The sequence below is a fragment of the Oncorhynchus kisutch genome, linkage group LG6, assembly GCF_002021735.2.
Source record: "Oncorhynchus kisutch isolate 150728-3 linkage group LG6, Okis_V2, whole genome shotgun sequence".
Lineage (NCBI taxonomy): Eukaryota > Metazoa > Chordata > Actinopteri > Salmoniformes > Salmonidae > Oncorhynchus > Oncorhynchus kisutch.
Window position 1 is genome coordinate 78,344,345 of NC_034179.2, and position 24,906 is coordinate 78,369,250.

At 44.3% G+C, this 24,906-nt stretch overlaps 1 protein-coding gene across 1 annotated transcript; it reads left to right on the top strand.

The window, feature by feature from the left end:
- The first annotated feature begins 11,331 nt into the window (after positions 1 to 11,331).
- On the top strand, positions 11,332 to 24,239 carry LOC109892008 (envoplakin). Its single transcript, XM_031827751.1, has 21 exons — positions 11,332 to 11,510; positions 13,672 to 13,771; positions 13,995 to 14,149; positions 14,362 to 14,485; positions 14,791 to 14,922; positions 15,026 to 15,067; positions 15,256 to 15,525; positions 15,651 to 15,746; positions 15,840 to 15,950; positions 16,053 to 16,199; positions 16,320 to 16,474; positions 16,586 to 16,683; positions 16,835 to 17,007; positions 17,117 to 17,295; positions 17,443 to 17,581; positions 17,731 to 17,924; positions 19,540 to 19,690; positions 19,805 to 19,888; positions 20,006 to 20,113; positions 20,234 to 20,326; positions 20,439 to 24,239. Exons 1-21 carry the CDS (start codon positions 11,467 to 11,469, stop codon positions 23,934 to 23,936), a joined length of 6,093 nt encoding a protein of 2,030 aa, XP_031683611.1. The 5' UTR covers positions 11,332 to 11,466; the 3' UTR covers positions 23,937 to 24,239.
- Positions 24,240 to 24,906: the final 667 nt, after the last annotated feature.

The window sequence follows — 24,906 nt, forward strand, 5'->3', positions numbered from 1 at the left end:
GTCCTTAAAGAGAGAGAAAGAAAGATAATTAGAGAGAGAATACTTAAATTCACACAGGACACCGGATAAGACAGGAGAAGTACTCCAGATATAACAAACTGACCCTAGCCCCCCGACACATAAACTACTGCAGCAGCATAAATACTGGAGGCTGAGACAGGAGGGGTCAGGAGACACTGTGGCCCCATCCGATGACACCCCTGGACAGGTTCAAACAGGAAGGATATAACCCCACCCACTTTGCCAAAGCACAGCCCCCACACCCCTAGAGGGATATCTTCAACCACCAACTTACCATCCTGAGACAAGGCCGAGTATAGCCCACAAAGATCTCCGTCACGGCACAACCCAAGGGTGGACACCAACCCAGACAGGAAGATCACATCAGTGACTCAACCCACTCAAGTGACGCACCCCTCCTAGGGACGGCATGAAAGAGCACCAGTAAGCCAGTGACTCAGCCCCTGTAATAGGGTTAGATAATAGGGTTAGAGGCAGAGAATCCCAGTGGAGAGAGGGGAACCGGCCAGGCAGAGACAGCAAGGGCGGTTCGTTTCTCCAGAGCCTTTCCGTTCACTTTCACACTCCTGGGCCAGACTACACTCAATCATATGGCCCACTGAAGAGATGAGTCTTCAGTAAAGACTTAAAGGTTGAGACCGAGTCTGCGTCTCTCACATGGGTAGGCAGACCATTCCATAAAAATGGAGCTCTATAGGAGAAAGCCCTGCCTCCAGCTGTTTGCTTAGAAATTCTAGGGACAATTAGGAGGCCTGCGTCTTGTGACTGTAGCGTACGTGTAGGTATGTACGGCAGGACCAAATCGGAAAGATAGGTAGGAGCAAGCCCATGTAATGCTTTGTAGGTTAGCAGTAAAACCTTGAAATCAGCCCATGCCTTGACAGGAAGCCAGTGTAGGGAGGCTAGCACTGGAGTAATATGATACAATTTTTTGGTTCTAGTCAGGATTCTAGCAGCCGTATTTAGCACTAGCTGAAGTTTATTTAGTGCTTTATCCGGTAGCCGGAAAGTAGAGCATTGCAGTAGTCTAACCTAGAAGTAACAAAAGCATGGATTAATTTTTCTGCATCATTTTTGGATAGAAAGTTTCTGATTTTTGCAATGTTACGTAGATGGAAAAAAGCTGTCCTTGAAACAGTCTTGATATGTTCTTCAAAAGAGAGATCGGGGTCCAGAGTAACGCCGATGTCCTTCACAGTTTTATTTGAGACGACTGTACAACCATTAAGATTAATTGTCAGATTCAACAGAAGATCTCTTTGTTTCTTGGGACCTAGAACAAGCATCTCTGTTTTGTCCGAGTTTAAAAGTAGAAAGTTTGCAGCCATCCACTTCCTTATGTCTGAAACACAGGCTTCTAGCGAGGGCAATTTTGGGGCTTCACCATGTTTCATTGAAATGTACAGCTGTGTGTCATCCACATAGCAGTGAAAGTTAACATTATGTTTTTGAATGACATCCCCAAGAGGTAAAATATAAAGTGAAAACAATAGTGGTCCTAAAACGGAATCTTGAGGAACACCGAAATTTACAGTTGATTTGTCAGAGGACAAACCATTCACAGAGACAAACTGATATCTTTCCAACAGATAAGATCTAAACCAGGACATAACTTGTCCGTGTAGACCAATTTGGGTTTCCAATCTCTCCAACAGAATGTGGTGACCGATGGTATCAAAAGCAGCACTAAGGTCTAGGAGCACGAGGACAGATGCAGAGCCTCAGTTTGATGCCATTAAAAGGTAATTTACCACCTTCACAAGTGCAGTCTCGATGCTATGATGGGGTCTAAAACCAGACTGAAGCATTTTGTATACATTGTTTGTCTTCAGGAAGGCAGTGAGTTGCTGCGCAATAGCCTTTTCTAAATTTTTTGAGAGGAATGGAAGATTCGATATAGGCCGATAGTTTTTTATATTTTCTGGGTCAAGGTTTGGCTTTTTCAAGAGAGGCTTTATTACTGCCACTTTTAGTAAGTTTGGTACACATCCGGTGGATAGAGAGCTGTTTATTATGTTCAACATAGGGGGGCCAAGTACAGGAAGCAGCTCTTTCAGTAGTTTAGTTGGAATAGGGTCCAGTATGCAACTTGAAGGTTTAGAGGCCATGATTATTTTCATCATTGTGTCAAGAGATATAGTACTAAAACACGTGAGTGTCTCTCTTGATCCTAGGTACTGGCAGAGTTGTGCAGACTCAGGTCAACTGAGCTTTGAAGGAATACGCAGATTTAAAGAGGAGTCCGTAATTTGCTTTCTAATAATCATGATCTTTTCCTCAAAGAAGTTCATGAATTTATTACTGCTGAAGTGAAAGCTATCCTTACTTGGGGAATGCTGCTTTTTAGTTAGCTTTGCGACAGTATCAAAAATAAATGTAGGATTGTTCTTATTTTCCTCAATTAAGTTGGAAAAATAGGATGATCGAGCAGCAGTAAGGGCTCTTCGATACTGCACGGTACTGTCTTTCCAAGCTAGTTGGAAGACTTCCAGTTTGGTGTGGCGCCATTTCCGTTTCAATTTTCTGGAAGCTTGCTTCAGAGTTCGGGTATTTTCCGTATACCAGGGAGCTAGTTTCTTATGACAAATGTTTTTAGTTTTTAGGGGTGCAACTGCATCTAGGATATTGTGCGAGGTTAAATTGAGTTCCTCAGTTAGGTGGTTAACTGATTTTTGTCCTCTGACGTCCTTGTGTAGGCAGAAGGAGTCTGGAAGGGCATCAAGGAATCTTTGTGTTGTCTGTGAATTTATAGCACAACACTTTTGATGCTCCTTGGTTGGGGTCTGAGCAGATTATTTGTTGCAATTGCAAACGTAATAAAATGGTGGTCCGATAGTCCAGGATTATGAGGAAAAACATTAAGATCCACAACATTTATTCCATGGGACAAAACTAGGTCCAGAGTATGACTGTGACAGTGAGTAGGTCCAGAGACATGTTGGACAAAACCCACTGAGTCAATGATGGCTCCGAAAGCCTTTTGGAGTGGGTCTGTGGACTTTTCCATGTGAATATTAAAGTCACCAAAAAATGTAATATTATCTGCTATGACTACCATGTCCGATAAGAATTCAGGGAACTCAATGAGGAACGCTGTATATGGCCCAGGAGGCCTGTAAACAGTAGCTATAAAAAGTGATTGAGTAGGCTGCATAGATTTCATGACTGGAAGCTCAAAAGACGAAAACGTCATTTTTTTTTTTGTAAATTGAAATTTGCTATCGTAAATGTCAGCAACACCTCTGCCTTTGCGGGATGCACGAGGGATATGGTCACTAGTGTAACCAGGAGGTGAGGCCTCATTTAACGTAAATTAAATTCATCAGGCTTAAACCAGGCTTAAACCATGTTTCAGTCAGGCCAATCACATCAAGATTATGATCAGTGATTAGTTCATTGACTATAATTGCCTTTGAAGTAAGGGATCTAACATTAAGTAGCCCTACTTTGAGATGTGAGGTATCACGATCTCTTTCAATAATGATGGGAATGGAGGAGGTCTTTATCCTAGTGAGATTGCTAAGGCGAACACCGCCATGGTTAGTTTTGCCCAACCCAGGTCGAGGCACAGACACGGTCTCAATGGGGATAGCTGAGCTGACTATACTGACTGTGCTAGTGGCAGACTTCACTAAGCTGGCAGGCTGGCTAACAGCCTGCTGCCTGTCCTGCACCCTATTTCATTGTGGAGCTAGAGGAGTTAGAGCCCTGTCTATGTTGGTAGATAAGATGAGAGCACTCCTCCATCTAGGATGGAGTCCGTCACTCCTCAGCAGGCCAGGCTTGGTCCTGTTTGTGGGTGAGTCCCAGAAAGAGGGCCAATTATCTACAAATTCTATCTTTTGGGAGGGGCAGAAAACAGTTTTCAACCAGCGATTGAGTTGTGAGACTCTGCTGTAGAGCTCATCACTCCCCCTAACTGGGAGGGGGACAGAGACAATTACTTGATGCAGACAGATCTTTCTAGCTGATTTACACGCTGAAGCTATGTTGCACTTGGTGACCTCTGACTGTTTCATCCTAACATCGTTGGTGCCAACGTGGATAACAATATCTCTATACTCTCTACACTCGCCAGTTTTAGCTTTAGCCAGCTTCAGATTAGCCTTAACGTCGGTAGCCCTGCCCCCGGTAAACAGTGTATGATCGCTGGATGATTCGTTTTAAGTCGAATACTGCGGGTAATGGAGTCGCCAATGACTAGGTTTCTCAATTTGTCATAGCTAATGGTGGGAAGCTTCGGCATCTCAGACCCCGTAATTCATCCCAAAGGTGTTGAATGGGGTTGAGGTCAGGGCTCTGTGCAGGCCAGTCGGGCTCCTGAGTGGCGCAGGGGTTTAAGGCACTGTATCTCAGTGCTAGAGGCGTCACTACAAACACCCTGGTTCAAATACAGTCTGTATCACAACCGGCTGTGATTGAGAGTCCCAAAGGGCAGTCCACAATTGTCCCAGCGTTGTCCGGGTTTGGCTAGTGTTTGCCGTCAACTGACTTGTCTAGTTAAATAAATGTTTTTGTTTTTTATCCTATGATGGTGCCACCTTGAACGTCACTGAGCTCTTCAGTAAGGCTACTGCCAATGTATGTCTATGGAGATTGCATGCCTGTGTGCTCGATTTTATACACCTGTCAGCAACAAGTGTGCTGAAATAGCTGAATCCACTCATTTGAAGGGGTGTCCACATAATTATGTATATATAGTGTATGTTTGGCATGTTAACTGTAAATACTGCCTGCTTTTTCCTTTGTTAGTAGCCTACGAAAGCTGGTTATATTTATTTATCTTTCCTTGTTTGCTGCAGCCTCACCTCTCTTATGACTGGTGCTTTCTCATGATCCAGCAGTGAGAAATAAACAGTGGCAGGTTTAGAGGTCCTGTCCCAAGCAACAGGCCACAGTGAATCACAGACACAGGTATTATGTTCTTCTGCATCCATTCATGTCTCAATTTGTAAATGTGCAATTAAGAAGTGTTTCAAAAAGAGTGATTCTTTAGAGCTCTTTGTCAGGGTTGAAATGACACGTTGGCGGAGATGGCGCCTACGGACATGGTCGCCGCAGTATATTTGTGTGTTATTTCTTACATTATTTGCTCAGAACGTTTCTTGCATTATTACCTACAGCTGGAAATAACTTTTGGTTATATCGGCGGTCTCTCACCAGCATCTGGACCAGAAATTCAACGTTCCGAATTCTGACATTGCTCATTCTAATATTTCTATATTTATTTTTTATTTATTTTTATTTTTGGGATTTGAGTGTATTGTTTTGTACTGTCAGGTATTACTCCACTGTTGGAGCTAGGAACATGAGCATTTCTCTACACCCGCGATAACATCTGCTAAATATGTGTACGCGACCAATAACATTTTATTTGATATTCACTAGACAGTTCCCTAAAATAGGGGCCTGGGCAAACATAAGTATTAAACACCTATTCTTGGGGACCCTTTTGATGTTTTCAACGATTAAGGGGATGCCCTTGTTTGCTTTGTTCCCATAACCCTTGTAGTTCAAGCCCTGCTCTTCAGTGTTACATACATTGACTGAAATGTGTTCTCTCTGTAAATGATTTGTGTGTTCTTGGCTGAGCCTCTCCCAGATGAATGGCAGCCAGGCTTGCACAATGTGCAATTTAAACAGGTATGTGTTCTGCCCTGTGGTGTAGTGTAGTGGGATAGGGGAGGGGTGGGGAGGGGTCTGGTGGGGTTTCATGTTAAGTCAGTAAATGAGATTGGACATTTACAATGCAATAATATGCAGCCCCGGTAGCCCACACCTTATGACCACATTAGGAAAACCTGAACTTTGAAAGATGCTGCTGCTTTACTCAGAGTATTTTTTAACTGGGATTATGAAGTGAGATAGGCCTACATCTTTTTTAAATGAATGATAAACGGACTAATCTGGGTTTGGCGGATGCCAGGAGAACGCTACCTGCCCCAATGCATAGTGCAAACTGTGAAGTTTGATGTAGGATCAATTATGGACTGGGACTGTTTTCATGGTTCGGGCTAGGCCCCTTAGTTCCAGTGAAGGGAAATTTTAATGCTACAGCATACAATGACTTTCTAGTCGATTCTCTGCTTCCAACTTTGTGGCAACAGTTTGGGGAATGCCCTTTCCTGTTTCAGCATAACATATCCTCATGCACAAAGCAAGGTCCTTACAGAAATTGTTTGTCGAGATCGGTGTGGAAGAACTTGGCTGACCTGCACAAAAGTCCTGACCACAACCCCATCAAACACCTTTGGGATGAATCGGAACGCTGACTGCGAGCCAGGCCTAATCGCGCAACATCAGTGCCCGACCTCACTAATGCTGTTATGGCTGAATGGAAGCAAGTCCCCGCAGCAATGTTCCAATATCTAGTGGAAAGCCTTCCCAGAAGAGTGGAGGCTGTTGTAGCAGCAAAGGAGGGACCAACTCCATATGAATGCCTATGATTTTTTAATGAGATGTTCGACAAACAGGTGTCCACATACTTTTGGTAATTTAGTGTATGGTAAAATATAGAAAACCAGTGTAACGGTTTTCTTGCAGTGAAGGAGAGGCGGACCAAAACACAGCGTGGTTATATTGATTCATGTTTAATTTTTAAAAGATAAACACGAACACTACAAAACAATCAACGTGGAAAACCAAAAACAGCCCTATCTGGTGCAAAACACAGAGACAGGAACAAATCACCCACAAAACCCAACACCAAACAGGCTACCTAAATATGGTTCCCAATCAGAGACAATGACTAACACCTGCCTCTGATTGAGAACCATATCAGGCCAAACACAGAAACAGACAAACTAGACACACAACATAGAATGCCCACTCAGATCACACTCTGACCAAACAAAACATAGAAACATACAAAGCAAACTATGGTCAGGGTGTGACAACCAGTATAGTGTCTAAATAGGGCGTTTGGTCACCACGAGCTGCCAGGTTCAATACGCCTTGGCATAGTTCTACAAGTGTCTGGAACTCTATTGGAGGAATGCGACATCATTCTTACACGAGAAACTCCATTATTTAGTGTTTTGTTGCTGGTGGTGAAATCAGGAATCTCTCATAGGTTTTCAATTGTGCTGAGATCTGGTGACTGACACACACACACACACACACACACACACACACACACACACACACACACACACACACACACACACACACACACACACACACACACACACACACACACACACACACACACACACACCCCCTTTAAACCCCCTATGTATCTTTGAGACCCCTCTTAAAAAGTCATGGTAACCAAAATAATAAACGGGCCTTTTTATACATGACCCTAAGTATGATGGGATGTTAATTGCTTAATTAACTCAGGAACCACATCTGTGTGGAAGCACCTGCTTTCAATATACTTTGTATCCCTCATTTACTCAGGTGTTTCCTTTATTTTGGCAGTTACCTGTAGTTCCCTCTTCATTCATCACTCTTCACTTTTTGTATCTTTAGTATCTTGCATGTTTCTCTACTGGCAAGTTGCCGTTGGTCAGGAGAGTACTGTACCCAATATGAAAGTGAGCCAGACACACCTACGTCAAGCCTGATGCTCAACAGCATGCTAAACCACAGCTTTGACTCAGCCATAGACATCACATTATGAGTTAGTAGCGTTAATATAACTCAGACATAAACTCCCACCTCCCACTTCTCTATTAATTGCACATGCTTGTGTAATTACAGTGCCTTGCGAAAGTATTCGGCCCCCTTGAACTTTGTGACCTTTTTTCCACATTTCAGGCTTCAAACATAAAGATATAAAACTGTGAAGAATCAACAACAAGTGGGACACAATCATGAAGTGGAACGACATTTATTGGATATTTCAAACCTTTTTAACAAATCAAAAACTGAAAAATTGGGCGTGCAAAATTATTCAGCCCCTTTACTTTCAGTGCAGCAAACTCTCTCCAGAAGTTCAGTGAGGATCTCTGAATGATCCAATGTTGACCTAAATGACTAATGATGATAAATACAATCCACCTGTGTGTAATCAAGTCTCCGTATAAATGCACCTGCACTGTGATAGTCTCAGAGGTCCGTTAAAAGCGCAGAGAGCATCATGAAGAACAAGGAACACACCAGGCAGGTCCGAGATACTGTTGTGAAGAAGTTTAAAGCCGGATTTGGATACAAAAAGATTTCCCAAGCTTTAAACATCCCAAGGAGCACTGTGCAAGCGATAATATTGAAATGGAACGAGTATCAGACCACTGCAAATCTACCAAGACCTGGCCGTCCCTCTAAACTTTCAGCTCATACAAGGAGAAGACTGATCAGAGATGCAGCCAAGAGGCCCATGATCACTCTGGATGAACTGCAGAGATCTACAGCTGAGGTGGGAGACTCTGTCCATAGGACAACAATCAGTCGTATATTGCACAAATCTGGCCTTTATGGAAGAGTGGCAAGAAGAAAGCCATTTCTTAAAGATATCCATAAAAAGTGTCGTTTAAAGTTTGCCACAAGCCACCTGGGAGACACACCAAACATGTGGAAGAAGGTGATCTGGTCAGATGAAACCAAAATGGAACTTTTTGGCAACAATGCAAAACGTTATGTTTGGCGTAAAAGCAACACAGCTCATCACCCTGAACATACCATCCCCACTGTCAAACATGGTGGTGGCAGCATCATGGTTTGGGCCTGCTTTTCTTCAGCAGGGACAGGGAAGATGGTTAAAATTGATGGGAAGATGGATGGAGCCAAATACAGGACCATTCTGGAAGAAAACCTGATGGAGTCTGCAAAAGACCTGAGACTGGGACGGAGATTTGTCTTCCAACAAGACAATGATCCAAAACATAAAGCAAAATCTACAATGGAATGGTTCAAAAATAAACATATCCAGGTGTTAGAATGGCCAAGTCAAAGTCCAGACCTGAGTCCAATCGAGAATCTGTGGAAAGAACTGAAAACTGCTGTTCACAAATGCTCTCCATCCAACCTCACTGAGCTCGAGCTGTTTTGCAAGGAGGAATGGGAAAAAATGTCAGTCTCTCGATGTGCAAAACTGATAGAGACATACCCCAAGCGACTTACAGCTGTAATCGCAGCAAAAGGTGGCGCTACAAAGTATTAACTTAAGGGGGCTGAATAATTTTGCACGCCCAATTTTTCAGTTTTTGATTTGTTAAAAAAGTTTGAAATATCCAATAAATGTCGTTCCACTTCATGATTGTGTCCCACTTGTTGTTGATTCTTCACCAAAAAATACAGTTTTATATCTTTATGTTTGAAGCCTGAAATGTGGCAAAAGGTCGCAAAGTTCAAGGGGGCCGAATACTTTCGCAAGGCACTGTATATACCAGGCGGTGTCAGAAGAAGGTCCTAAAAATGGTCAAAGACTCCAGCCACCAAAGTCATAGACTGTTCTCTCTGCTACCGCATGGCAAGAGGTACCGATGCACCAAGTCTGGAGCCAATGGGACCCTGAACAGCTTCTACCCCCAAGCCACAAGACTGCTAAATAGTAGGTTAAATCGTTAACCCGGACTATCTGCATTGACCCTTTTGGCACAAACTTTTTTTACTCATTGCGTATGCTGCTGCTATTGTTTATTATCTATCCCTGTTGCCTTGTCACTTTATTCCTAGTTATGTGTACATGTCTACCTCAATTACCTCGTACTCCTGCACATCAACTCAGTACTGGTACAGCCAAGTTATCTTTACTCATGGTGTATTTATTATAACTTGTATTATTACGTGTTATTATTTTTCTATTATTTCTCTATTTTCTTTGACTCTGCGTTGTTGGGAAGGGCCTGTCAGTATTTCACTGTTGTTTACAAGCATGTGATGAACACAATTGGATTTGATTTGATTTTTTGATTATGAGGGTACAATGCACATCCACTCATAAATGTTTATCTATCTACTGTCAGCAGAGGACCCAGCTCTTCCCTCAGCGGTAAGTGTACTCTGCATTCCTCTCTGAGACCTTGACTCCTTATACTAGGGGCGGCAGGTAGCCTAGTGGTTAGAACTTTGGACTTGTAACCGAAAGGTTACAAGATCCAATCCCCGAGCTGACAAAAAATCTGTCGTTCTGCCCCTGAACAAGTCATTTAAGCCAATTTTTCTAGGCTGTCATTGAAAATAACAATTTTCAACTGACTTGCCTCGTTAAATAAAGGTAAAAATATATATATATAAATACCAAGAGTGGTAATTCAACAGGGCGTGTGTCTGATAATCACTCATACTCAGAAGCCTGGGGAACTTTAGCCTACTGTACTGTAGTGTCTGATGCTGTACCCGATGGCTAAGCTACAAACAGAATACAATGCAAACCAGCACGACCACTCACTTTGGTCTGCACAGTTTTGACTTCCTAAAATAAAGGATCAATGGTGATGTCAAATGCTTGTCACGTTTTGTTTATTATCTTAGGTTGTTTTAAGATAGGCCTGTTTTAACTTGTCCAGTTTCACTGCACCCTTTCTGTAGTGGGCTAGCGTGTCAGGCTAACACAACATTTAAATAGGTGTCATCACATTACTACAAAAAGCTATTACATTTTCCTTGCATATTTTTGTGATATTATTACTACCCACAGATCACACCCCCTTAGTCTGATACTCTCTAAACATTATTGACCTTCACTGTTTGCTTGTTGGGTGGATAGCACAGTTGGGATGTGGTGTGCCCAACCTTCAATAAAGGTGTATGTAGTATTAACTATTACGATTCTTGTTGGATATGTTTTTATGCAGTGTGAACTTTGGGCATTGTTTGGCATTACACTATAGCCTTTTGGTGTTCTGGCATTTCATCCCAAATATGTCTAGAATCTAGATATTCTGGTTGTAATGACAACTAATCAGTGGTTTAATGTCATTACTAGATAATTCAATCTCCCATGTTTCAAGGTGGGAATGAATTTTGATTGGTTTGATTGAAGTCAGTAAATGTGAGTGAGTAGCACCCTGGAATCTAACAGGGGACTGGCCCTGCCACATTCCAGTGTTTCTCCATTGGAAGTCTACCAATGAGGAATCACACTGTTATAATAATGTGTATCTCTTAGTGTTGATTCCCTTGATTTAGAAAAGCAGTGCCTATTCAACATTGTCTTTAACAAAACTATCTTTATTGATTATGCCCAGGTAAGACAAAGTAAATATATTAAAAGATAGGAATGCAGGTGTGTAGGAATGGAGAGAAAGTGAGAGAGAGATAGAGAGAGCGAGAGAGAGAGAGTGGGATGGAGAACAGGAGAGAGGAACAGGTCTACCCGGTCTGTTCCTCTGGTCTAGTGCCTTCATGATGACACACCTGTTCATTGGGGTGGAGCTGAGGCAGGTGGCTGCTCTTTAACTAGAGAGAGGAGACACGGCTAGAGTGAGAGGTACAGCGAGGAGAGGGAAGTGAGGAGTAAGGTCATTTCACTGGGACTGACCGAACACACAGCCTCCCAGGATGTTCAGCAAGAAGAAGGAGTACGACCTGGTGAAAGTGGCCCAGTGAGTTTGCCCTCCGTTGCCTGAACTTTAATGTGTCATGTTTCCTTCTCTTTGCTTCTCTTTTCTCTGTCTCTTATTTCTCTTTTTCATTTCATCTCAGCCTGCTTGTATTCCCTGTTGGGGCGACCTGGAATCTAGTCCACTGCACATGTGGGCATTTGTTGATTGGTCTTTTCTAGGTCCAACTTGGAGTGATAGTGTATTTTAAGAGTCTGCAGTTTTCCATGAAAATGCAGGAGATGATTTAGATGAAGTATCAGATTTGATCTATGAGCACTTAGTATTGGTAACGCCTCATTGCTACCTTACATAAGTGTAAAATCAATCTTATCTGCCACTGATTGATGATGAGACAAGACAATCATTTCTGTAGTAACTGTCACAATTTGTTAACTTTACTGAGAAAAGAGTAATCTCACTGGTTTTTGGACTGTGTTGTATGTAACCACTGATGTGTGCCTTTAGCAATGGGGTGTGACATGAAGGTGCATTGATCTTCCACATTGCTCTCAGTATTCAGTAGATGGCTGCTCTGACTAATTATGTAGACAGAGCAACAATAGCTCTGATGGATAATACTATGTTACACTAAAGTGGCTTGGCCCGGTAACAAAGAGCCCAGAGCACATAAACGCACTGTTTGAAGAAGTGTGATCTCACAGAAGTGAGTGACAGACAGCAGATGTGGAATGTGTTTCGGTACATTGCTGGAACACTCAGGATTTATGTTTATATAGAGAAGAGGGTATGTACTGTGTGTTCTGTTGCTTCAACAGGTTCTATCAGATTTGTGTATATACAAAGTTGCGTAGAGATGAATAGATTATATGTTTTTGTGAAATATGTACTATGTTCCTTTCAAGTGTGCCTTGATAAATCAATAATCTGAGGATTATGTTTCAGTTCCTTTACATCACTGAACACTGTGTCCCTCACCACATGCAGGAACACCCTCCACATCACTCCTACACTGGGGTGTGTCTTGGAGCGACAGGGTGTAGAGTCTGGATCCTTTTCAGCTCTCTATCTTATAGAACCAGCAGGGTGACTTTTAGGCTTCCCTTTAGTGTCTGCCTGTCACACTCCCAGTCACCCTGACATGTGTGTGTGCTGTTTGCTTTGGTACGGTAGCTATGCATTATCTAACTCCTTTTAACCTTCTTTAGGATGTGACAGGGTATGACAGGATATGTCTGCCAAACCTATGTGGACTTTGTCATTTTACCACATATACTAACAGAGATAAGCAGTTGCCTAAATGACTCAGAACTTTCAACAAGGCATGTATGAGATACTGGATACCACAATGTTGAAACAGTAAATCTCTCCCCCCACTATCACTATTAATTTATTGTCCCATTGGAATGTAATTGCATTCATCAGCTATTAACTTGGATCAAAGCGATTCATGGGACATCAGTAGAATTCCATGTGCTATGTCACCCATTCACTGTAAATTCCTGAGGACACTCCTCAATAATCTATCAATGTGAGGGTGTGTACGAATAAATAGCTGACTTTCATAACAGCGACTACGAGTAGGAATGACAGAACAATAAGTACAAGAACATACAGACTTAAAGATGTGTTGATTGCTAGATGAGTGTAGATGATTGACAGTCCTTTGTGGAGTTGGATGGGGGAGGCTAAGGAATATTTTTTGTTCTGCCTGAGTCTGGTTCTCATTTTGATTATTCTACCAAACCTGGAGTCTGGTTCTCATTTTGATTATTCTACCAAACCTGGAGTCTGGTTCTCATTTTGATTATTCTACCAAACCTGGAGTCTGGTTCTCATTTTGGTTATTCTACCAAACCTGGAGTCTGGTTCTCATTTTTGATTATTCTACCAAACCTGGAGTCTGGTTCTCATTTTTGATTATTCTACCAAACCTGGAGTCTGGTTCTCATTTTTGATTATTCTACCAAACCTGGAGTCTGGTTCTCATTTAGATTATTCTACCAAACCTGGACTCTGGTTCTCATTTGGATTATTCTACCAAACCTGGAGTCTGGTTCTCATTTGGATTATTCTACCAAACCTGGAGTCTGGTTCCTGAACATTCAGGTTGCTCTACTGATCTCTCTTAGATAGGCCTACTAGTTTCAACAATGTGCCAATTACACTGATGTGAATGGAGGTTTGTCTTTTCTCTTCCCAGGAGCCAAGGTAATGATGTGGCTGTGCTGGTGGCGCGCATGCAGAGCAATGCAGACCAGGTGGAGAAGAATGTGCTGCGCTCTGAGGAGCTGATGGCTGTGGTAAGAGGTCCTACCATCCCTACCCACACACTGCCTGTGTATGTAATTACACAGTTATACGTACACTTTTACCTAACACGTTACAATGCCCAACTTAATGAAATACGCATCCCTTAATTCCACTTGATCAAGTAAAAACTTTTCAATCCCCCCACAGATATTTTATCAATATGCAATTCAACACAAATGTGTCATGATGAGTGGCTTTCCGTTTCTGTTCCAGGACACAGTGAATGACAAGAAGTACAGGCCCTTACTGCACCAGAAGGAGAATACAGAGATCCTAGCTGAGGCTGAGGGGCTGCTGAAGGATCTGTTCCTGGATGTGGACCGGGCCAAGAAGCTTTCACACCCACAGGCTGGAGAGATAGAGATTGAGTGAGTTCCAGCAAGAACACACACACACACACACACACACACACACACACACACACACACACACACACACACACACACACACACACACACACACACACACACACACACACACACACACACACACACACACACACACACACACACACACACACACACACACTCTTTCCCTCTTTCAATATGCCTCTTATTTCTCCTTTTTTTCTGGTCCTCAGTGTGAGAAACCTCCATGACCGCTGGTCCAAGGACTGTACCATATATCGGGACCTGTATGAGGCAGTGCAGGAGGTGGAGCTCACTCCCAGGATTGACTGGTCTCAGGTGCTGGAGGAGAAACAGGTGAGCCTGCCATATCCTTGGTAACACTCTATTCAAGACCAGTATGACCATAGACGGTACTGTCCTGCCATTATATAACAACTTTGGTTGACCACCGCTTTCTGCTGGTGCAACCAAACCTTTGTTATTAGCTCCTAGTTGCTTGGAGTAACATATCTTTCTCAATGTAGTAGTAGTGGTACAAAACTTTTTTATCCCCAGGGGGAAAACAGCCAAACAAAGTTAACAAGACATGTGGTCGAGGTAAACATACAGCTGAACTCTAGAGGATTTACTATACCTGTATGTTGTGTTGTGTGTTATAGAAGCAGATAAGTGCAGAGAGGTACGGGCCCAACCTGTCTGATGTGGAGAAGCAGATTGCCTCTCATAACATCCTGCACCAGGAGATCGAGGCCTACGGCTCCCAAATGAACCGCAGCAGCACTGGCTCTCCGGTAACGACTACAAAGCCCTCGGCTGCTTTCAACATTCTGAATCTCACCAAAACTAGGGATAAATTCGAAACAATGATTATCATGGTTTGTTTTCTGTCCACAGGCAAAGTTGTCTACCATTCAGAGACAGTACACAGATCTCTTGGTGAGTCCAGAAGTTATGTAATACATCTGTGTGTGCATTAAAGTATGGCTCTGACATGTCAAAGGGGCTCAGAATGCTACACTGTTGTGGTTGTATTTGAACCTTTGTGCCTGTGCTATCTCTCCATCGTTGACTATAAGATAGTCGAGGTGTGACTGATCTGTCTCTCCCCATGCTGTGTGGTGCAGGAGGCCTCCCTGTGGAGACACAGGTACCTGGCCTCTCTGTATGACTACATGCAGGGCTGCAGTAAGGAGCTGGTCTACCTGAGCGAGTACCAGGAGAGGATCCTCAGGAAGGACTGGAGCGACCGCATGCTGGACCCCCCAGGGGTGCGCATGGAGTACGAGAAGTTCAAAAACAACACTCTGCTAACACATGAGAGCGAGACCAACCAGCTACAGATGGATGGGGATCGTCTTGTTGAAATGAAGCACCCTGCCAGCTCCACAATACGGGTATGTTTATATGGCTACAAAATATAAACCTTTCCCATTGTAATAGCTTAAGTATAGGACATTGAGTTACTCACCACATCATCTACTCTGATCTTCCCTGGGGCAATATGCTTGGTTTGTCTCAGGCACACAGCGACGCATTGCAGAACGAGTGGCAGAGCTTCCTAAACCTGTGTATCTGCCAGGAGGTACACCTTGACAACATAGACAACTACAGGAAGGTAGTCATCTCTTAACCCTGGGAAAGGACGTTTCTTATGTCTCGTTGTCATGGCTCAATGTAACATTGCTCCTATGTGTGTTCCTACCTACAGTACCAGCTGGATGTAGAGACCTTGTCTGAGTCCATGAAGAGACTCAACTCTAATCTGGACCCCAAATCACTGAACAACAAGAACAACCCAGAGATCCTGCTACAGCTTGAGGTGAGATTTGGTTTATACTTTGTATCTAAGTTCAGTCGTTTCTATGACGTACAGCATTATTTCAATCTGTTCTCTAATATCTTCTGTACCTCATATCCTCAGGGTGATGAGAGAGCGATAGAGAGGAACGAACAGCGCCTCGTAGCCCTGAGGGAGTTCAGCAGCACCATCGCCCCTCTGAAGCTGCGGCGTCTCCGCCCTACCAAACCCACCCCTGTGGTGTCCCTGTGTGAATGGACCAATGGAGAGGTAGAAAATAGCTTCATAGAATAGCATTGTGAGAGTTCTGAGAAGTTAAAGGGCAAGCTAATGTCCTGTCAATTGACAGCTGTAGCACAATATAATGATGCTAACTCCTGTCACCCTTAGGACTCAGTGTCTCAAGCAGAGAAGCTCATGCTAAAGTCCAACTTAGACGATGAGAACTGGGAGGTCCAGACCAGCACTGGGAAGACCAAAACCCTGCCTGGGGCCTGCTTCCTGGTCCCACCGCCAGACACTGAGGCCCTTGAGAAAGTGGAAAGGTAAAGAGAGAGGAAAAAAGACTCCTTATTACAATGACCCAAAACTTAACCACCATCCCAACCTTTGTGCCTGTGCTAAGGTGTAATGACATTGTGTTTTTGTGTGTCCAGTCTGGACAGAGAGCTTTCTAACCTGAAGAGAAAGAGAACTACTCTGATGGCCTCCCTGAGGAGCCCCGGTGTGGAGGTGGTGCGCTCAGTGAGAGCAGGTGAGTGGAACATCACCCCACTTGCTAAGAACTTTAGCAGAAATCACTAAGTTTGAACTCACAGTGGGACCCTAGTCGATACAGGGGACTAGACTCAGTGTGGCCCTCTCCTGTCCCCTTATTTCTCACTGTGCCCTCTGCTTGTCCTCAGCCCCTGTGGCTAATGCCCAAGTGGACCCAAAGACCACAGTTCTGGCCAGCCAGCTGGACAAGATCAGCAAGAACCTGGACCACAGTGAGAAGGACATCCTGAGCCGGCTGAGGTCCCCTCTGGATCGCAGTGACCCCACACGTGACCTGGCCAACAGACTGAAGGAGCATGAGGTGAAGGGATTGTTTTTTATTTCAGACCACTGCAGCCTGCTACTTAGTATCATTATAATGGACAGTGTGGTTCCAGAGTGTGATATCCATGGTGTGTTTTGCCCTGCAGAGGGCCACCCTGACTGTTAGGAACCTGGAGGCAGAGAAGGCAGCGGTCCAGAGGGATATGGATCCCATCCTAGCCCAGAAACCCCTTGGGCCCAGCACCTCCGCCCTGTCCCTCAAACTGAGTGGTCTTAACAACAAGTTTGACGACACCAACGTCCTCTGTGACCTGTACAACAAAAAGTAAGAATTTAGTTTACAATGTGAAATAAATAAAAACCTATGTAAAGGTTGTGTTAGAAATGTTCTGATTTTTTACTTGTTTTTATTTTATTTACATCCAATTGCTCAAGATTATTCTCACTCACAATTTTTTTTTATCTTGACCAGAGCCACAGCTTCCATGTTCTTGGAGAGGCAGATCAATATGGTGGACAACTCAGTCTCTGGCTTTGAGGAGCAGCTGGCTGAAGATGCTGCCATCCCTGATGTTCCCAATGTCCTCCAGACACGCATCCAGAAGCTTCAGGTAACAGTATTTCAGTCATATGACCACTTAAAGTTCATCACACATCATGTCATTATGATGGACTCTTTCAAGTTGCAGGGGGTGTTTTGTTTCGATTGACCCATCCTCTTTGATCAGTCCCCTGTGTTTCTCCCTTGTCCTACAAACAGAACATGCGCAAGGATGTAGCGTTAAAGCAGGACGAGATGCTGAAGCTGAGCAGGGACTTGGAGTCCACAGAGCAGCTGAGCAGCTCCCTGCAGAAGGGCTTCCATGAGTACTGCCCAGACATCCGCCGCCAGCAGACAGAGGTCAAACACCTGAAGAACCGCTATGCCAACGTCAACAGTCAGCTACAGGAGAGGTGAGAACCCCATCTGTCCCACAGCTAAACTCAGCCAAAAAGAAACGTCCCTTTTTCAGGACTCTGTCTTTTTTCAGGACTCTGTCAAAGATAATTCATAAAAATCCAAATAACTTCACAGATCTTCATTGTAAAGGGTTTAAACACTGCTTCTCATGTTTGTTCAATGAACCATAAACAATTAATGACCATGCACCTGTTGAAGAGTTGTTAAGACACTAACAGCTTACAGATGGTGGGCAATTAAGGTCACAGTTATGAAAACTTAGGACACTAAAGATACCTTTCTACTGACTGAAAAACACCAAAAGAAAGATTCCCAGGGTCCCTGCTCATCTGCATGAATGTGCCTTAGGCATGCTGCAAGGAGGCATTAGGACTGCACATGTGGCCAGGGCAATAAATTGCAATGTCCGTACTGTGAGATGCCTAAGACAGCGCTACAGGGAGACAGGACAGACAGCTGATCATCCTCGCAGTGGCAGACAACGTGTAATAACACCTGCAGAGGATTGGTATATCTGAACATCACACCTGCGGGACAGGTACAGGATGGCAACAACTGCCCGAGTTACACCAGGAATGCACAATCCCTCTATCAGTGCTCAGACTGTCCGCAATAGGCTGAGAGAGGCTGGACTGAGGGCTTGTAGGCCTGTTGTAAGGCAGGTCCTCACCAGACATCACCGGCAACAACATCGCCTATGGGCACAAACCCACCGTCGCTGGACCAGACAGGACTGGCAAAAAGTGCTCTTCACTGACGAGTCGTGGTTTTGTCTCACAGGGGGTGATGGTCAGATTCAAGTTTATCATCTAAGGAATGAGCGTTACACTGAGGCCTGTACTCTGGATTGGGATCGATTTGGAGGTGGAGGGTCCGGTCTGGGGTGGTCTGGGGTGGTGTGTCACAGCATCATCGGACTGAGCTTGATGTCATTGCAGGCAACCTCAACGCTGTGCATTACAGGGAAGACATCCTCCTCCCTCATGTGGTACCCTTCCTGCAGGCTCATCCTGACAAGACCCTCCAGCATGACAATGCCACCAGCCATACTGCTTGTTCTGTGCATGATTTCCTGCAAGACAGGAATGTCAGTGTTCTGCCATGGCTAGTGAGGAGCCCGGATCTCAATCCCATTGAGCACATCTGGGACCTGTTGGATCGGAGGGTGAGGGCTAGGGCCATTTCCCCCAGAAATGTCCGGGAACTTGCAGGTGCCTTGGTGGAAGAGTAGGGTAACATATCACAGCAAGAACTGGCAAAATCTGGTGCAGTCCATGAGGAGGAGATGCACTGCAGTACTTAATTCAGCTGGTGGCCACACCAGATACTGACTGTTTCTTTTGATTTTGACCCCCACTTTGTTCAGGGACACATTATTCCATTTCTGTTATTATTATTCACATGTCTGTGGAACTTGTTCAGTTTATGTCTCAGTTGTTGAATCTTGTTATGTTCATACAAATATTTACACATAAAATAAACGCAGTTGACAGTGAGAGGACGTTTCTTTTTTTCTGAGTTTTTATGTCACAGTTATATGTCTTGTATCTGTGGTTACTTCTGTGGTCTATGATATACTGATGCTTAATAAAACATCTATTGTTATAGAACGGTTCTGCTACAAGAGGCAACCAATAAGAATCAAGGCTTCCAGAGCTCTGTCCAATCATTGAACTTATTTTTGACCAACCTGCCTAATAATACGATCAATCCAAGTGATGGACTTTCTCAAATTAACTCCAAGCAGAACTCTCAGAAGGTTTGTGGGTTTATTTTTGTGTTATTTTATCTCTACAATTGTCCCTGCTATGAACATCGTTAGTTTTCTGCAGTACATTCTCTTGTTCTTATTGTGTGTTTGCTTTCTTTTCAGAGAGTGGTGGAGGATATAAAAAGGAAATCAGATGATGTGGGCCTAGCAGTGAAACAGTCCCGTGACTTGCAGAATGTCCTCAATGTGAGTTAAAAAAATACATCTAATCAGAGCTACCATTAAAAATGTCCATATCCGTTGAAGGGTTTTGGTCAATGTTGTTCTTAAAAAGAGAAAATAAATATTCACCATGTCTCGTAGGAGTATGAGGCCAAATCTGATAAGTACCGTGGTACACTGAAAGATGTGGATGATGAAGATGCCAAAAGACGTCACACATCCGCCATGGCTGACGCTGTGCTTAAAAAGGTATTGTGGACCTGAGAGACTGCAACAATCCTCATCCTATAGTTGACTTAATTTGCATTCAAGTTTGGGCAGTGATTCAAGATCCATGATCTGACTAGAGGCTGTATGTTTCTGTTTCAGGAAAGAGCTCTACTGAACCTCTACTCAGAGGTGTCTGCAGAGAATGATCAGCTTCTCAACAAGATGGGATTCGCTAAGAACATAATTGCCCAGGTATGACACAATTACTTTGTAAAACATCAACACAGTGGATTCTGTAATTCCTTATAAAAAAAACACTAGTATAGGTTCAACTATATTGTCCACTGTTACCTGCTCTGAACAGAATGAAGAGAAGGTGAGCCAGGTGGAGGTGAAACAGCAGCGGCAGCTGCAGAGCCAGCAGAAAGACCTGGAGGAAACAGACGTTCTAAAGAGAGAGCTGGCGGATGAGACCACCAGGCGCTCCCATGCTGAGAATGACCTAGCAACATACAGAAAGAGGTTTATTTCACTGAAAAGCCGTAGAGGTGTGGAACGAATGGAGGAGAGGGAAGTTGTGCAGTACTACCGTGACCCCAAACTAGAGGGTGACCTGGTGTCCCTGAAGAGTCGAATCCAAGATGAGACTATAAAACACTCTGGCACCCAGACAGAGATAAAGGTTGTCAATGAGAATATCATCCGCCGGGAGACTGAGCTGACAAATGTCACACCTAGGCTGTTGACCAGGGTGTTGACTGAGTTTGAGAGGGACCCCCAGCTTGACAAGGAGGCCACCAAGCTGAGAGAGGAGATGCGCAAGCTGGAGCAGGAGGTCCAGGTGAGAGATACAGAGACGGTCCACATGAAGACTGAGATCACAGTTCTGGCACAGAAGAGACCGACTATCAAAGAGCGAGTAGTGAAAAAGGAGGTGGTGAGACTAGAGAAGGACCCGGAGATGCTGAAAGCAGTTCTGACCTTTCAGACCGAGATCTCAGAGGAGGGGTTAAGATCCAAGTCCCTCAATGATGACATATTCCGCACTAGGAGCCAAATCAACACACTTGAGAGGATCATTCCCACTATCCAGCCTAAGATTGTTACCAAGGTGTTGAAGAGGGTGGAACAGGACCCAAAACTCATTGATGAGGTTAAGACTATCCACACCAGCCTGGAAGAGGAGAACAAGATGAACAGTGATTTGATGAAGGAACTCACCATCCTCCAGATCCGCTACAGTGAAGTGGAGAAGGTGCGGCCCAAGCTTGAGGTCAAGGAGATCGTCAATGAGATCTACAGGGTGGACCCTGAGACAGAGGTGGAGCTGGTGAGGCTAAGGAAAGAGCTGCACGACTCTAATCGAAACCACACTGATCTGGAGAAAGAAATCGACTCAGTTATGGTAGATCTTAAAACTCTGCGTTCCCAGAAACCCAAGTCGGAGTACAAGGAAGTGACCCAGGAAGTGATTAAAGAGGAGAAGAGCCCAGAGGTCATCAGGGAAATCAAGAGGTTGAATGACCAGGTTTCACTTCTGCGGGTCTCATATGACAGCACCCTGGATCTGCTGAGCCGCCTGCGCAAAGAGAGAGATGAATGGAAGGTCGAAAAGTCTAAGTTAGAGACAAAGCTTGTAAACAAAGAGGTAGTCAAATACGAAAATGACCCCCTACTGGAGAAGGAGGCTGACCGTCTGAGGAGAGATGTGAGGGAGGAAATCCAGCAACGACGCAACATGGAGGAAACTGTCTTTGACCTGCAGAACAAGTACATCATGGTGGAAAGGCAGAAACCAGAGGAGAAGATTGTGATGCAGGAAGTGGTGCGTCTTGAGAAGGATCCAAAACAACTCCTGGAGTATGAAAAGCTGAACAAGAACTTGGATGAAGAGGTTAAATCCCGTAGAAAACTGGAATTGGAAGTTCGACAGTTGAGAGTCCTGGTTGAGGAGAAAGATAGAAACTTGGCACTGATGGACGACCGGCAAAAGAAGATCCAAGTAGAAACAGAGCTTAGACAGATCAAATCTCGCATCCTTGAGCTTGACAATACCCCTCAACCCATTGCGGAGAAGATCATTATTGAGGAAGTTCTCAAAGTGGAGAGAGACCCCAAGCTTGAGAAACTAACCAGTGGCTTACGCACAGACATGGATATGGAGGAAACCAACATCAGTCGGTTGGAAAGGGACATCCGAAACCTGAAGATCAAGTTGGACATCTTGCGCAAGGAAAAGTCCATTGAAAAGACTGTATATAAAGAGGTGATTCGGGTGGAGAAGGACCAGAATGTGGAGGCTGAGAGGGACCATCTCAGAGATCTAGTGTTGCAGGAAAGAAGTTCCAGACGGGATCAAGAAGATGAAATCCAGAGGCTTAATAGCAAAGTGACCCGGCTCCAGACCACAAAGTCAAGCACCTCTCATGAAGAAACAAGCATCACCCTCAATAGAGATTCCCTGATGAGAGAGAAGGAAAATTTCCTCAAAACACTGAGGACTTTGGAGTCTGAGAAACATGATTTAAGCATATCGTTCCAGCTGCAATCCAAGCTGATGAGTGAGAGAAACCAGATTAACAGGCAAAGGGGCTTCAAGATGGATTCTGAGGTACAACGTCTAGAGAAGGACATCCTGGATGAAAAAGACCGGATACACCAAAAGGAGACCTACATTATGGAGCTGCAGAACAATCTTAAGAAAGATGACCACTCTGAGACACACACCAGAGAGACCAACCTCTCCACTAGAATCAGCATCTTTGACCCCGAGACTGGCAAAGACATGTCACCATATGATGCCTACTTAGAGGGTCTGATTGACCGCAACCAGTACATCCACCTTCAGGAGCTAGAATGTGACTGGGAGGAGATCACCTCAATGGGTCCAGATGGGGAGACCTCGATTCTGCAGGATCGCAAGAGTGGAAAGCAGTTCTCTGTCAAGAATGCTCTAAAAGATGGCCGCTTGACCCAGTCCGATCTGCACCGCTACAAGGAGGGTAAAATGCCTATCTCAGAATTTGCTCTCCTGGTCGCTGGGGATTCCAGACCAAAGCCTTACATTGGTCCAATCGCAACACCAAGGACACCGACAAATACCACTGCGGCATCTTCTTTGAGCACAATGCCATCATCACTAAGGTCTTCCTACTCAAGTCTCACAAACAATAGATATGGCAGCAGTAGCAACCTGAATATTTCTAGCGGTGATGAGCTCTTCCCAATCTCTGGGGTGCTGGACTCCACCACCAACAGTCGTATGTCTGTACGTAGTGCCCTGACTCGAAACCTTATTGACCCAACCACAGCCCAGAAGCTCCTGGAGGCACAGGCAGCCACGGGTGGCATCGTCGACCTCAACAGAAAGGACAAATTCTCTGTTCACAAAGCAGTTGAGCTGGGTCTCATTGACAAAAGTCACATGCATCTGCTGCTGAATGCTCAGAAGGCCTTCACTGGAGTGGAGGATCCTGTGACTAAGGAGCGTCTCGCAGTAGGGCAAGCGGCTGAGAAAGGCTGGATACCTCAGGATAGTGCCGTGAGGTACATGGAAGCACAGTACCTGACTGGGGGGCTGGTGAACCCCCATAAAGCTGGTCGCATCTGTGTCCAAGATGCTCTTAACACCAAGATAATCAACAGCACAGTAGCCAAGAACCTCCAAGACAAGTCTGCCCACACCAAAGAGTTGATTGACCCCATCACGAAAGAGAAAATCTCGTACAAGGAGGCAATGGATCGCTGCAAAAAAGATGTCACTACAGGGCTCTTGCTTCTCCCTGCAGCCTCCAGCGGTGACTCCAAAGATGCACCATCATACTCCAACTATCGATTCCCTGGCTCCTACAGCCAAGTCTAGACATGTGGCTGACACACATGCCAGATCTAGAGAGATGCTACAGCTCCAGGTGCTAAATAGAAATTCACATCACAACACAAACACATGTTCTTATGTCTTTATGGTAAAGATAGAACATTTTTATAGTTCTGATTGTTGAAGTCAGAAAATGTCTAGGTTGTACTGTACACATTTACCTGTTCTTTATTGATGAGAGTTGCTGTACACATAATTTAAATTAATGTTTGGTGAAGAGCTTTCTTTGATTTGTTTTTCAGTATTGTGAGAGCCATTTCTTCCAATAAACTTCCAAATAAGCACTCATTACATTTTTCAAAACAAGTGTTGGTCTCTGTGTATGATTACTCCCATATGGTGGTAATTGTTGAAGTTCAAGTTGTTTATTTGTCATATGGACAGGAACACATTGTGGTGTACTGTACACAGTACAAGGACATTCTTACTTGCATGTTCACCTTTAAACAATGCAACAATAATAGAAAAAGTGAAAAATGAATAAAATCAATTTCACTTCTGTGACCCAGCTGAGACCACATGATAACATGAGGATGTCCCTGATTTGACATTCTCACGAGATGGCAAAACCATACAACAAGGTAGCATGCTAATGAAATACACAGTGGATTTAATCTGGAGAGTTTCTGTGCTGCTGTGTGTCCAACCGGAACGGGCCGTTATGCCAGTAAATAAGGATCTACAGATGTAAATGTCCCTCCCCTTGTCCTGGTGAGAGGTGAAAGGTGTTGTGGGGACTGGAGAGAGGTGAAAGGTGTTGTGGGGACTGGAGAGTTTCTGTGCTGCTGTGTGTCCAACCGGAACGGGCCGTTATGCCAGTAAATAAGGATCTACAGATGTAAATGTCCCTCCCCTTGTCCTGGTGAGAGGTGAAAGGTGTTGTGGGGACTGGTGAGAGGTGAAAGGTGTTGTGGGGACTGGTGAGAGGTGAAAGGTGTTGTGGGGACTGGTGAGA